The sequence below is a fragment of the Kogia breviceps genome, chromosome 19, assembly GCF_026419965.1.
Source record: "Kogia breviceps isolate mKogBre1 chromosome 19, mKogBre1 haplotype 1, whole genome shotgun sequence".
In the NCBI taxonomy this organism is placed as follows: Eukaryota; Metazoa; Chordata; class Mammalia; order Artiodactyla; family Physeteridae; genus Kogia; species Kogia breviceps.
This window is the reverse complement of record NC_081328.1, coordinates 19,333,526-19,347,786: the sequence shown is the minus strand read 5'-3', so window position 1 is coordinate 19,347,786 and position 14,261 is coordinate 19,333,526. Positions and strand designations below refer to the sequence as shown.

General features: G+C 40.6%; 2 protein-coding genes across 2 annotated transcripts in view; one reads left to right on the top strand and one right to left on the bottom strand.

Moving 5' to 3' along the window:
* Positions 1–435: 435 nt before the first annotated feature.
* ZNF830 (zinc finger protein 830) lies at positions 436–3,926 on the bottom strand. Its single transcript, XM_059048670.2, has one exon. It carries the CDS (start codon positions 3,891–3,893, stop codon positions 2,766–2,768), a length of 1,128 nt encoding a protein of 375 aa, XP_058904653.1. The 5' UTR covers positions 3,894–3,926; the 3' UTR covers positions 436–2,765.
* A 199-nt stretch (positions 3,927–4,125) lies between these two features.
* The window catches only part of CCT6B (chaperonin containing TCP1 subunit 6B), a 58,041-nt gene continuing 47,905 nt past the window's right edge, over positions 4,126–14,261 (top strand). Inside the window, exons 1-4 of the mRNA XM_067021807.1 lie at positions 4,126–4,207; positions 5,785–5,848; positions 6,390–6,524; positions 11,709–11,812. Coding sequence (XP_066877908.1) covers positions 4,200–4,207; positions 5,785–5,848; positions 6,390–6,524; positions 11,709–11,812 — 311 coding nt within the window. The 5' untranslated portion in view covers positions 4,126–4,199. The remainder of the gene's footprint in view (positions 4,208–5,784; positions 5,849–6,389; positions 6,525–11,708; positions 11,813–14,261) is intronic.

Sequence of the window (14,261 nt, the reverse complement as noted above, 5' to 3'; positions counted from 1 at the left end):
CCTCCTGATCATGTTGTATTTTTCCACCTGGATACCTTTCTCTTTATTTTTTTGGCTGTGTCGTGCAGCATGCGGGATTTTATTTCCTTGACCAGGGATCGAACCCACGCCCCCTGCATTGGGAGCATTGAGTCTAACCATTGGACCACCAGGGAAGTCCCAATACCTTTCTCTTTAAACCTGAGCTGTCCTTTATGGTAGCCGTTAGTCACATATGGCTAGTGAGTACTTGAAATACAGCCAGTCCAAATTGAGATGTGCTATTAGATACACCCAGATTTCAAAACACATTTCTGCAGGAATCCCCAAAATGTAAAATATTTCATTAATAATACTTAAATATTGATTACATATTGAAATTTAACGGAGTATTTTGGATATATTGGATTAAATAAAATAAAACTAATTTTACATTCTTTTTACTTTTCCATATGGCTACTAGAAAATTTAATATATGTATGTGGCTTGAATTATATTTTTAATATTCAGTGCTCCTCTAGATCATTAGCCTAGCCTCTTAGGCCCATGTTGGCCCACCATTCAAGACCCCTCTTGTACTTTCTCACATCCTGAAATAATATGATAAATGACAGAAAACTCTAAGTGTGTGGGTTCATACATTTGATGCAGACATACCTTTTACATTATCAAACTGAAGTTGCTATCACAGATCCACTGAACAGCTCAGGAAAGCAAACTCTTTCTGCCAAAGGCTGCAGGACAATTAATATGCTCCATAAGTGTTAGATAACTTCTTTTAGGCACCCACACTAGAAAAACCCCAAACCCCTGAATTCCATCTATATATCTGTTTTTCTTCACTTCTTGTCAGTGTTAGCCCTTCCTGTGAAATTCTTTCAATACTATTACTTTTCTCTCAATACATACCTAATTACAGTCTTAGTTGCCTTGCTTTTATTTTTTTAATTTATTTTTTGTGGTATGCGGGCCTCTCACTGTTGTGGCCTCTCCCGTTGCGGAGCACAGGCTCCGGTCGCACAGGCTCCGGTCGCACAGGCTCAGTGGCCATGGCTCACGGGCCCAGCCGCTCCGCGGCACGTGGGATCCTCCCGGACCGGGGCACGAACCCGTGTCCCCTGCATCGGCAGGCGGATTCTCAACCACTGCGCCACCAGGGAAGCCCTGTTGCCTTGCTTTTAAAATCTAGTTTCCAAGTAGTCTCCCAGCTTCCTACCCACTACCCATGTTCATTCCGTTCTATATACTGCAACTGAAGTAATCTTCCATTATATTTCTTGCAGATATGACTCTCTGCTCAAAAACTTCCATTTTGCCCACATTGCCTACAGGAAGAATTCTTTTGTTCAACACTCAAGGCTTTTTTATACCTTATCCCTGGGCTTAGAACCTGGGCTTTAGGGAAACTAGACTAAGCTTATGTAAAGCACTTAGAACTCTGCCTGGCTTATAAGAAAGTCTTAGCTATTATTATTACTACTCACTTTTATTTGAATGTGCTGTATGCATTTCTATCTCCGGAACATTGCTAATTCCTTTTTCCTATTTGAATACCTCTATCTCCAAAGGGAGAAGGACTGATTTAAACTATTGATGGTCAGCACAGGCTAATTGTTACCGCTGGAGAAACAACTTATACCTCCTTCCTACAATTGATAGAACCTGTTAACTCTGACCCCTAATTTATAATATGTAACAATAAAATTTAAGATTAGATGGGATATAAATAAAAGGTAGCATTTCTTTTATGCAACAGACAGTAAACTTACGGAATGTGTCATTTAAAGAAAAAAACAAAGCCTGGAAAAATATAAATAGGTTCTGGATTTAGGGCAGTGGTGCTCCAATTTTGGCCTTACTAGAATAACCTGGGAAGCTTTCTTTTTATTGGCTGCGCCTCGCGGCTTGCGGGAATGTTAGTTCGACCAGGGGTAGAACCCGCGCCACCTGCAGTGGAAGCGCGGAGTCCCAACCACTGGACCACCAGGGCATTCCCACAGGATAACCTGGGAAGCCATCAAAACTAATACAGGTGTCTGAGCCCCACTCCAGATTTACTGAATCTCTCCAACGGTAGGGCACGAGCACATGAATTTTTTAAAAAGCTTCCTAGATGATCCACATACACTTAAAAAAATCTTTGTATGAGATCTTCCTGTGCACCTACATCCGAGAATCACTGGTTTAATCGAGAGAAACTTTGGATTAAGGAGGTTGGCCATACTTGGCATATATTTTTCACCATATTCTCCTGGAACACGGTTTTGAAACAGAGACCTGATTAGCCCTGAATGACTTATATGAGTAGTGTTCTTAAAAACAACAACAAAACACCCCCCCGCCAGGCCACAACCCTCTTGAGTTTGATTTAGGGAGTTGGAAAAGAAAAAGCCATATACATTCTAAATGCCACACTTGGTTTTCATCTAAAAGCTTGTCTGTTGGTCTGACTTCTATTAACTTATAAATTTCAAAACATTCTTAAGTAAATATATATTTAATATTTACAATATTTACAGCTTACAGCTTTTACAACTCAAACTTTAGATCTGTAAGTGTGTGAAAAAGTGGGCATTTGAGTGTAATACTTCGAAAACTTCAAAAACACCTTTACCTCAAAAATATTTTACACCAATTTTCCAAAGCGGTATCTTCACAGGCTCATTGTATCTCGACAACCCAGTCAAGTTACCAAATCTCTAGGCATGGAGTAACCGACATCGTATTGAGAGGTGGCACTTTATATACAGTGGTAAAGGATGTAGAACTCTTGGGTCTTTGAAACCCTATAACAACGTCCCTTTCACCCTCCAATCCTGAGACAACAAATCCTGTAGTTCTACCTCATCATCGCTGTCAACGTTCTCCTCTTCCTTTTTCTGCAGTTCTTTTATGGTCAGAACCTCTTTAAGCTTATTTTTTATCTCATCCTGGCGATTCCGCAGCTTTTCCACCCGACGGTAACACTCTATCTGCTCATCGATCTCCCCAATCTGCCGGTCCAACCGTCCCTCCTCATCCTCTTCGGCAACTATGGCTTCGGAAATAGTGTTGACCTGTCTCATGGCTTTTTGAAATTCGTCCCATTCTTTGTCCATCTGATCCTTTGGGGCATCAACCTTTCGTACCCTCGCATCTATCTCAGGGTCGTCAAAAAACCCTTCCGGTAATGCTTCCGCTGTGTTTTCTCTCCTTTCCACCACTTTTTCATGTATTTCTGCTTTCTCAATTGACCCTGAATGAGGAATTAAAGGGGCCTTGGGAGGATTTGTGTCCGAGAAATCGCTTGGCAGCCTACTACCGGTTGCCTCCCGCGCGGAAGAAAGTGAGTGTTCCTTGCCCTGTGCGTTGGCCGGATGCTTACAGACATCCCCTCTTTTCCCTTCTCCTCCTCCTCCCTCCTCTTTCTCCTCCTCCTCTTCCTCATCTTCATAATCAGGGAGTAAACCGAGTCCCGAAGCCTTACTGAGGGTCGCCCTAGTGGACTCCTTTCCAGCTTTGTCAAAGTTGGTGGGCAAAGCGGAAGTGGAGGGCTGTACTTGAGACACCAAGGAGGCCTTCGCTCTTTTGGCATCTTGGCTCTCTGCGTCCGGCGCCTTCCTCTTGGCGGACTGAGGTACTGCGCTGGCGGATTGAGGCACTGCGCTGGCGGACGGCCCCTGGGCGGCTTCCTTCGCGCCTTTCAGCTCGGCCACTTTCTCTCGGTGCTGCTTTCCCAGAACGTGAGTCTGCCACAGGAGCTCGCTCTTAACCGAGGTGTTACACAGGGCACAACTCAGCTGCCCCAAGCGGTTGTACTTCGCGAATGGAGATTCTATCCGTTTACGGTTGGTGCTCAGACGCTGCTTCTCCTTCATCAACCGCCGCAGTTCGTCCTGATTAACCACTCGCTTCCCGGAGGCGGAGGACGCCATCTTTGCGACCCGACCCGAGGCGATTCGGGCTTCCGTTCCGCCGACGCCTGATGACGTTACTTCCTGTCCGGGCGCGGATTGGCTGAGGCTCAGGAACGTGAGCCGTGGCGCCAGGATTTCCCTCAGAATAGCAGGTGAGGCCGCTTTACGCGGGCTGTTTTTTCGTACTGTCTGGCCGTGGCTGCGGTAAAAGCCATAAACTCCAAGGCTGAGGTGGTGCGGGCCCAGGCGGCCTTGGCAGTCAATATATGCGCCGCCCGAGGGCTGCAGGATGTGCTGCGGACCAACTTGCGTCCTAAAGGAACCATGAAAATGTGAGACGGCGGTTGGAGCGGCGGTTAGGGGTTTGGGGTTTGTTGGGTGTCGGGGCGCGCTGTGAGGCAGACGTTCCACAAAGACTTGGGAGCGATGTGGACGCACTTCTGGGCCTACTTTCCCTCGTTCTCATTCCTGCCCTGAGCTCATTTCTAGCCTGGTGGGAGAGGAGGAGAAATGCTACCCGAAGAAAGGGCCCGCTGTGACCTCCCCCCTCCCTGCCCCCCGTAGAAAGTTCATTTAGTGTCATATATGAAACATAAGCCATCTAGCTCTCCTGCTGTTTAAGAGTTTGGGTTTTGCTTGGCAGCGTGTTGTAGAGACAGCACGGGCTTTGGAACCTGGCAAGCTTGGGTTCAAATCCAAGGTCCGCTTTAGCTATGCGTCCCTAGGCAAGTTGAACGCTCTTTCAGCATATATTTACTTAGGACCATTATTTTCTCTAGAAGAGAGGGAAAGAGACTAGTGAGGGCAAAGAGGTGTAAGAGGAGAGAGGTACAGCGTCAGAGGAATGAGCAAGGTAATTAATATTAACAGTAAAAGAGGGCACTGAGTATGTACTAACTGGGATGCTGGGCACACAGAGATGACCAAGATACAGCTTCCATTCTTAAGGAGTTCTGGTAGAGATGAATGTGCTAATTATATATATACACCATTATACTGAGGAAAGGGACTAATAACTGATGGCAGAAGGGAGAAGGGAAAGCTTCTCAATAACAGAGGATTTTTCATCAGTCTTGAAAAACGAATTAGAGTTCTCCAGTTGGAGAAGGGAGTAAAGGCCTTCTAGATAGGGTAACTTCAGGAACAAGAGAAGCTCAATGGTGTAAATCCAACAGAAACAAAAGCAAACACGATGTAGTAAGGGAACCACAAGGTTTGCCCACAAGATCTCATTTGGTAGAAGAGGTAGAAGAAATAGACATTACCCAGATTGGGAAAGGTAAACTATGTCATTGCTGTATAGTTTGGATTTTATCTTGAAGGTGATGGAGAACATGGAAATCATGGAATGATTTTTGGTGAGGGAACTGACTGAATCACATTGCCTTTTAGAAAGATAAATGAAGTGTGGAGGGTAAATTCAAATTCAAGATGCTAAGTAGTCCAGACTAGAGATGATGATGACAGTGGAGATGGAGAGGAGGAGGTAGATTCAAGAGACATTTAGGTTGTAGAATTGACAGAACTTGATCTAATAAACTTGAGGGGTGAGGGAAAAAATTAGTTGAGTGAATGAATGGTAACATTTCACAAAAAAAGCAACCTGCAGAAAGTTGACAAATTTGTGGTTTGTAGACTTCCAAGTACTCTTCCAGGTACCAAACCACTGTTCATAACTCATGGACTGCTCTTGTCCTTAAACTTGTAAATGTGCTGTTTGGAATGAAATCACCATAGCAGTCTATCTGGGGAGAAGTGATTCTGTGGTAGTTACTGTGGTATCCCCCATGGTATAATGGAAGTTTTCCACACCCAGTTACTTATATTAAGGATAGTGGAGTGGCTAACACTGGGAGTGTCTTGTTTGGCTCTTGCTATGTGAAGTTTATAACCACTGTTTTCTGAACAGGCTTGTTTCTGGTGCAGGAGACATCAAACTCACCAAAGATGGCAACGTACTGCTTCATGAGATGGTGAGCTGCTGTTGCTGACTTAATAAACCTTAATTAGTCTTAGCTGAGAACATAGTACAATTTGTATATCCTTAAACGAAGGCCATCAGCTGAATACTGCAGTCATGAGACATGCTTGTTGGATTAAATCTTAGGGAAAAAAAAGTCTATTGGCTGTTTTCAAATCTTTGTGTAGTGCAAATAATAGCTTAGGGATACTTCCAAATTAGTTACATCTTTTAAAGGCAATGCTTTATGTTCTTTGTAATCATGGAAAAAAAATCCTTTGCAAGTTTAGTACATACATTCATCTTCAAGATTGAAGGATTTAATCTTATTTTGGAAATGTCATTGCATTCGAAGCAGAGACTCTTTTATAAAATGTTCAAACCTCATTAGTTCTCAGTTTTTAACTTTTTGTTTTGACATTTATTATGTATGATAATATAAAACTTGTGAACTTACAGAATGAAGCTTATTTCATTTCTTAATTTTACTGTTGACCCTTAGGTTATCTTGTTTTTGGTGGACTATTTATCTCATTCTCTCTTGCTTTTTTCAGCAAATTCAACACCCAACAGCTTCCTTGATAGTAAAAGTAGCAACAGCCCAGGATGACATTACAGGAGATGGTACTACTTCAAATGTTCTAAATATCGGAGAGTTACTAAAACAAGCTGATCTTTACATTTCTGAGGTATTAGAATTTCATAGAATGCACATTCATGTGGTACTTTATTTTGAATAAAAAGTTATTTTTTTTTTTGCTAGTAAAATGGTTTAATTTTAGAGGGCCAAAGTTAATTTTTATCAAGATATTTTTAGACAATTATAAATGGAAATAATAATGAAATTTTTAGTCAAAATAATGCCTTTTATTGAAATTATTTACCTTTTTAAAAAATGAAATATTTGATATATATATATAAAAGTTAAAAAATCAGCCATGTACCCATGACTAATGGCCTAAGAAAGAAAACGTCACTGAGAAAGTTGAAACCAAATTATGCACCTTTAAAAAAATAACTAGAGAAGAATTATTAAAGGTTTTCCACATTGTGAATTTACCTACTTTTCTAGTTTTATTTCCCTTTTAAACAGTCTCCTCTAGCCAGACTCCTTCATTCACTGGCCTCTGAAATCATTACATACATTTCTACCTCCATGCCTTTGTTCAATTTATTGTTTTCTTTGCATTACTTATCTGTCTTTTCTAATTAAGCAATTGAATTTTTGCTCTTTCAAGGACCATTTTAGCAAAGCATAACCTGTCCTTTCAAAGTGCTAAAAGGATCACTTTGTGTTTCATTTAGTATTGGGATCTGTCTGTTAGTTCAGTACCTGCAACTTATCTCAAGATGCTTTTAGCTGTAAGCAGTAGAAACTTGACTAAAAGTCACTTAAACAATAAGAAAATTATCTCCCGTAACAGGAAATATAGCAATAAAGCAGGCTTCTAGGGTTAGTTGATTAAAAAATTCATTCAGTCATCAAGTACCCAGATCCTTTCTGTCTCTTAGCTTTTCTACTTGTAATGCTGTTTCATCATGGACTTATTCCCATCCTGGATGAAAGACTGTCAGAAGAAATCAAGGCTACCTGTTCTTCTTACTAACACTCAGCAGGAGAGGGCAAGAGAAAACCATTCACCCAGCCATAGAATAAAAGTCCTTTCTTTATATGATTGGACCAACATTGGTCTTATGTCCATCCCAAACCATTGACAGTTTTTCGGGAAATTGACTTAATCTAATTAGGATCCGCCCCTTGAGCTAGGGATAGGGTCAGCTTCCTCTGAAGCGCTGAGGAAGAGAGATACCTAAACAAAATTAAGGTTGGGCTAGGAAGGAAGAAATTAGGGAAGGGGAGATGCTGACAGACATTGACATAGTTATGAAACTGTGTGACAGTGCAGTGACAGAGCTAGGCACAGGAAGGGATAGAAACACTGAGGAGGGAGGGGTATCCTAAACTAGCCTGAGGTAGTCAGGAAGCATTTTCTGGAGGAAATAGGCCTGGGCTGAATCTTTAGGATTAGACGGAGTGAGCCTGATGAAAGAGTGAGAGGTGAAGAGTGAACCTGATGAAAGAATGAGGGGTGCAGAGAATGGCATTCCAGGCAGAAGGAACAATGTGAGCAAAGGCACAGAGAAAAGAAGCAAACTGGTGTGTGTGCAGACCTACAGGCAGTCTGGTGTTGGTGGAGTTTAAAGTGATGCAGACAGTAGTGAATAGGCATGTAATATACTAACCAAGAAGAATGTTCATACTGACATATGAATGAGTGATATGGTCAGATTGGCATTTTAAATATTTGGGGGACAGTTTTAAGGGAGTCAAGAGTGAAGGTTTTCCTAGTAGTCTAGGTGAGAAGTTGTGAAGTCCTAGGCTGAGGAAATGTTTTGAAGATGGTTAATAACACAGGCTCTGGCGTCAGGCCTTTTGGGTTTAAATCCTGGCTCTGGCTCTTACTAGCCTGGTGATCTAAGCCTTTAAGCCTAAATTTCCTCATCTGTGAAACAGGAATGATAAAAACACCCACTTCATAGTGTTGAGAGGACTAAAATAATATATGTAAATCCCTTAGAATAGTGCCTGGCATAAATGCTCAATAAATGTCAACTTTTGAAAGTTATTATAGGACTGACATAAAGGAATGGAGGAAGGGAATAAATTAGAACTAGTTCCAGCTTTCAATAAGTTTATGTATTATTTTTCAGAATAAACAATAGCGTTTTTTCAAAAAAATTTTTGTTACAATGTCAGACCTACAGAAAAGTTGCAAGAATATTCCAAAGAATAACATTTCTCTCTCTTTCACGAATATATATATATATATATATATGGAATGTGTATATATATAGTAATATATTTTTTTCTAATGGTATAAGAATAAGTTGCAGACATGATGATCGAAATATTTCAGTGTATGTTTCTTCAACCAGGGAATTCTCATATATAACCGCAGTATAGTGATCAAAACAGGAAATTAATATTAACACATTGATAAGTACTTTTATCTAATTTGCAGGTTTTATTCAAATTTCATCACTTGTCCCATTCAGTTGTCATACCCCTTTAGTCTTCTTTAAGCTGGAATAGTTTCCGAGCCATCTTTTGTGTTTCATGACATTGCTGACATTGCTACTTTTAGAGAATAGGCTGGGTTTTTTTTTTTTGTTTTTTGTTTTTAAAGAAAATCCCTCAGTTTGGATTTGTCTGTTTCCTCATGATCAGACTCAGGTTATGAACCTTTGGCAGGAGTGCCATGGAAATGCTGTATTGGTCTTAACACAGCATATCTGGAGGCACATGGTGTGTGTTTGTCCCCCGTTCTATGATGTTAACCTTGAACATTTGGTGAAGGTGCTGCCTGTCTGTCGTTTTTCTCCAGACAATGCTGGTTCTTTTCCTTTGCATTACAGGGAGACTTTTCTTATGTGCTCTTTCAGAAGAGCACTACACGACAGTATGTTATAGTTTTCAGACATAAAAAGAACTTTTGTAGTGTTTTTGTACTGTTGTAAATTGTACACAGTTTTTCTGTAAGTTTGAGATTGTTTGAAATATGAAGTGCTGAAAGATTATAAATTACATACATACACTTATATTTAGTGGCATTGATATAGGTAATTAACTTTTTTGGACATACCTATTAGTAGGAAAGGATGGTTACTTTTACTTTGGATAACTTACAGTTTTATGTTGATGTATTAGAGCCTGCACCCTAGAATAATAGCTGAAGGATTTGAAGTTGGCAAAAATAAAGGCACTTGAAGTTTTGGAACAAGTTAAAATTAAAAAAGAGATGAAAAGAGAAATCCTCTTAGATGTGGCTAGGACATCTCTACAAACTAAAGTTCATCCTCAACTGGCTGATGTGTTAACAGAGGTATGTGGTTAAACTTCTGCAGAATGAGTACAGCCTAACACATGGTGGTATTTTTCTTTTTCCTGTAAGATAGTCAGCTAGCTATGGCATGTGGTTCTTTTGAACATACAACAAAATATAGAAGACAGACATTTATAGGCTTATTTATAGAGTAGATTTGATTGGTCAGAACAGTATGTGTAATTTTTCAAAAGTGTCATATTAAGCCTTCTTTTCTTTTTTTTTTTTTTGTGGTATGCGGGCCTCTCACTGTTGTGGCCTCTCCCGTTGCGGAGCACAGGCTCTGGACACACAGGGTCAGTGGCCATGGCTCACGGGCTCAGCCGCTCCGTGGCATGTGGGATCTTCCCGGACCGGGGCACGAACCCGTGTCCCCTGCACTGGCAGATGGATTCTCAACTACTGCGCCACCAGGGAAGCCCAAGCCTTCTTTTAAGTTAACTTGAAAGTTGGGAGGGACTTGGTTGCTTTTGGATCACCTCCTGTGGAAGCTGTTGGAGTGATGCACACTGGTCTTCTAAACCTAGAGGTCCATATTTATTATGTGAGGTTGGGGACGTTGTTTTGGCAGTGTGCCTTGTAGTCAAGGTTACCACTTTAATGAGCATGATTGATCTGATAGATGATATTCACATCTGGGAAGTGTATACGTGTTTACTTCTAAAGGTAGAATATATATATAATATCAGGACAAAGTTGGGTATTTTGGGAAGGCTTTTATCAGGTAGCTGTAGTTTGATAATATCATCATTGTTCCTCAGCTTTGCATTTTTTGAAACTTGAGTATATTAGTTTATCAGGAATGATGAGTTCATAACAACCAAATTCACAATACACTGACATAGAAATCAGAATTCTATCTTACTATTTTACCTTGAGAAATATAAATACTGAAACACCTGAGTTGTTTCTGGTCAATTCTTACCAATAGGAAAAACCTACTTGGGAAATCAGATTAAGATTAAGAAATTAAGACATTTTCTTGCTGAGCAGTCTGAATAAAGACTCTGCTGTGTTTTCTGCTGTTAAAGTACATATATCATGTGGCCCAGAATCTTCAAGCTATCTGATTAGGGCCTCCATTCTCTTTTGGAGTTATATAAACACTAATACTCTCATTTTCCAATGGTTTGTCATTATTCCCCATTAGTCTTCAAAACCAAAAATCAAGTTACCTCAGTAAACTTTTCTAAGATACAGGGTTTTTTTTGCTTTTATTTTATGAGGATGGTTATATTATAGCACTTAATTTCTGTAGTCATTTTCATATTACTTTCTGAGCTAAGCAATAGGCTGTGTGGTGCTGTGCTTCTCAAATTGCATATCCTTGGGGATATTTGGCAGAATAAATGAGACATGTCTTTCTGGAGTGTCAATTTTACTTTACGATGGAGGAAAAGCATTATTTTCACATTGAAACAAATGTATAACTAACAGAACACTGTAAATCAACTTTACCCTAATGAAAATTTAAAAACAACAAAAAACAAACATGTATATATTATGGCATGATGTGGAAAAGTTTCATGGTAAAACATAAGACTTAAAAATTTCATGTCGTTAGAGCCAGAAATTTTGAACTCTTTCCTTAGATTTCATTTCCTTTTCCATTAAGATGTCCTTTGGTGGAAAAGTTTGAGTAGTGTTTGTATAGTAGGCTTGACAGTTAAAGAGACTTGATTTCTAGTCCTGACTCTGCTACTACCTGTTAGACCTTGTTTTAAGACCATAACTTCTTAAAGTCTTAACTTAGTTTCCTTCTCTGTAAAATAGGGGATTTGGACTTGATAATCTCTGAAGTTCCTGTCGGCTCTGAAGTATCCATTGGCACTGGTTATTCGTATCCATGACAAAGTGACACTTTCTGACCTTGCCTTGTGTTTTGGAGCCTGAAACACTTTATCTGCTTAGTCTGGTGATAGATTACTAGGGCCAGTGGTTTCTTTTAGTAGACCAAATATTTACTGTTCTCATTTATTTCTCTTCCAGGCTGTGGTGGATTCTGTTTTGGCTATTAGAAGACTGGGTTATCCTATTGACCTCTTCATGGTAGAGATCATGGAGATGAAGCATAAATCAGAAACAGATACAAAGTAAATGATATAAATTTTAACAGTGCATAGATTCTAGAATACTTGGTTATCTTCAGATATTCTTTCACTGATTTCATTAGTTACTTCTATTCATCATCAGTCTCTTCATTCAGCATATGTTAATTGGATACTTACCAGGAGCCATTCACTGTTTTAGGTGCTAGGAATGAAGAGTAAACAAAACAGAATTTCCTTTTTTTAAGAATCTTACATTTCTAGTTGAAAGAGATGGTGGACAAATAATGCTAATAAGTGCTGTGAAGAGGCTAGAGCAGCTGTATATGTGAGCATGTGCATGATTTTAGGGTAGTAAGGGAAGATCATTGTGATGAGAAAGTAAACTAGAGAGCTAAAGGGGTCTCTAGTGCTAGCCATGTGCATATCTGGAAGAAGAGTGTTCTAAGCAGAGGGAATAATGGTGGAAGAAACCCCGAGGCAGAAGTGTGCTGGGGTGTTCCAGTGTGCCTGGAGCAGAGGAAGAGGAAAAAGTAGTAGAAGGTGAGGTCAGAGAGGTAAGACAATTATAACATTGTCTCAGTATGTATGTACTCAGAGTGAGTAGCACCTTGTTGACTTCGGACTTAACTCATTTTAAACATTCTATAATGGGAAACTCTAAACATATATAAGAGTAGAATAGAATAGTGAATGAACTCCCACGTATCTGTCACTCATCTTTTTTTTTTTTTGCGATACGCGGGCCTCTCACTGTTGTGGCCTCTCCCATTGCGGAGCACCGGCTCTGGACGTGCAGGCTCAGTGGCCATGGGTCACAGGCCTACGCGGGCCTCTCACTGTTGTGGCCTCTCCCATTGCGGAGCACCGGCTCTGGACGCGCAGGCTCAGTGGCCATGGGTCACAGGCCTAGCTGCTTCGCGGCATGTGGGATCTTCCCAGACCAGGGCACGAACCTGTGTCCCTTGCATTGGCAGGCAGACTCTCAACCACTGCGCCACCAGGGAAGCCCCTGTCACTCATCTTTATCAATTTTCAGTATATGGCCAGTCTTATATCTCCTGTATATACTCCTCTTTCCTTCCCCCTTCCCTAACCTGGATTATTTTGAAGCCAATTCAGATGTTATATTTCATCTGTAAATACTTTATTTATTTTTAATATACGTGTGTGTATGTGTCTTTATTTATAGAAGTTCTGTTTGGTTTGTTCTTAAATCTGCCTTGTCACTTTTTATGGTTTCCTGTTCCCTGCAGATCTTTTCAAACTTAACTTTCATTTCTTTAAACATATAGTTCAGTTTGATAATTACAATATTTAAAGTTTTGTCTTGTCTACTTCTGGTGTTTATTTTATTTATTTATTTTTAAAATTAATTAATTTATTTATTTTTGACAGTGTTGGATCTTTGTTGCTGCGTGCGGGCTTTCTCTAGTTGTGGCGAGCGGGGGCTACTCTTCATTGCGGTGCATGGGCTTCTCATTGTTGTGGCTTCTCCTGTTGTGGAGCACGGGCTCTAGGCACGCGGGCTTCAGTTGTTGTGGCACACGTATTCAGTAGTTGTGCCTCATGGGCTCTAGAGCACAGACTCAGTAGTTGGGGCACACAGGCTTAGTTGCTCCGCGGCATGTGGGATCTTCCTGGACCAGGGCTCAAACCTGTGTCTCCTGCATTGCCAGGTGGATTCTTAACCACTGCGCCACCAGGGAAGCCTCGCCCAGGGATGACTTTAAACTAAATCCACAGCTTGAGCTTTTTTTTGATTAACCAGTTGTGAATTCTAACTGCAAGTCCATGTGAGGGCTGCTGGTTTGTACCCTGATGTAGCCTTTGAGGTTCTAGTTTAATGTGAAAAGGGTCTTACTGTTATACTCTCTACTTTGGATGAGCCTTGAGCTTTTTAAATTCTGTCCCCCTCTCATTATGAGGTCAAAATTCAGATTCGCCTGAATTGTCAGATGGCTTTAGGGTGAGTGGTTGCAGTTATCTACTTAACCTCTTGGAGTTCCTGTTTTGTTTTCAGTTTTGAAAAGAAAACTTTTGTAGCTCTTTACTGTTTTATGGCTCTTGTTTTTAATCCAGCATTTTTAGTTGCTTTTGGTAGTAGGGTTGGTCCAAATTGCCTTACCATTGCTGAGGGCAACAAGTACTTGGTTTATACTTCAGAAGCATCTCCGTGGTTGTTGTGTGGGGAGTACACTGTGGAGAAGGGTGGGAGGTGCAAGGGCAGAAGCAGGAGACCAGTTAGGAATCTGTTGTAATACAGGTGAGAAAAGAAAAAAGATTTGGATCCTGGTATACTTCGAAAGAAGGAGCAATAGGATTTGTTGATGTTCCACATAGAGTGTGACAGAAACAGAGGATTTCAAGGATGTCTCTTGGGTTTTTGCATGAGCAGCTGGAAAAGCAGAGATGCCATTTCTTGGGTTGGAGAAGACTGGGAAGAGCAGGTTTGGGGAAATAAATCAAGAGTTTAGCTTGGGGAATGTTATGT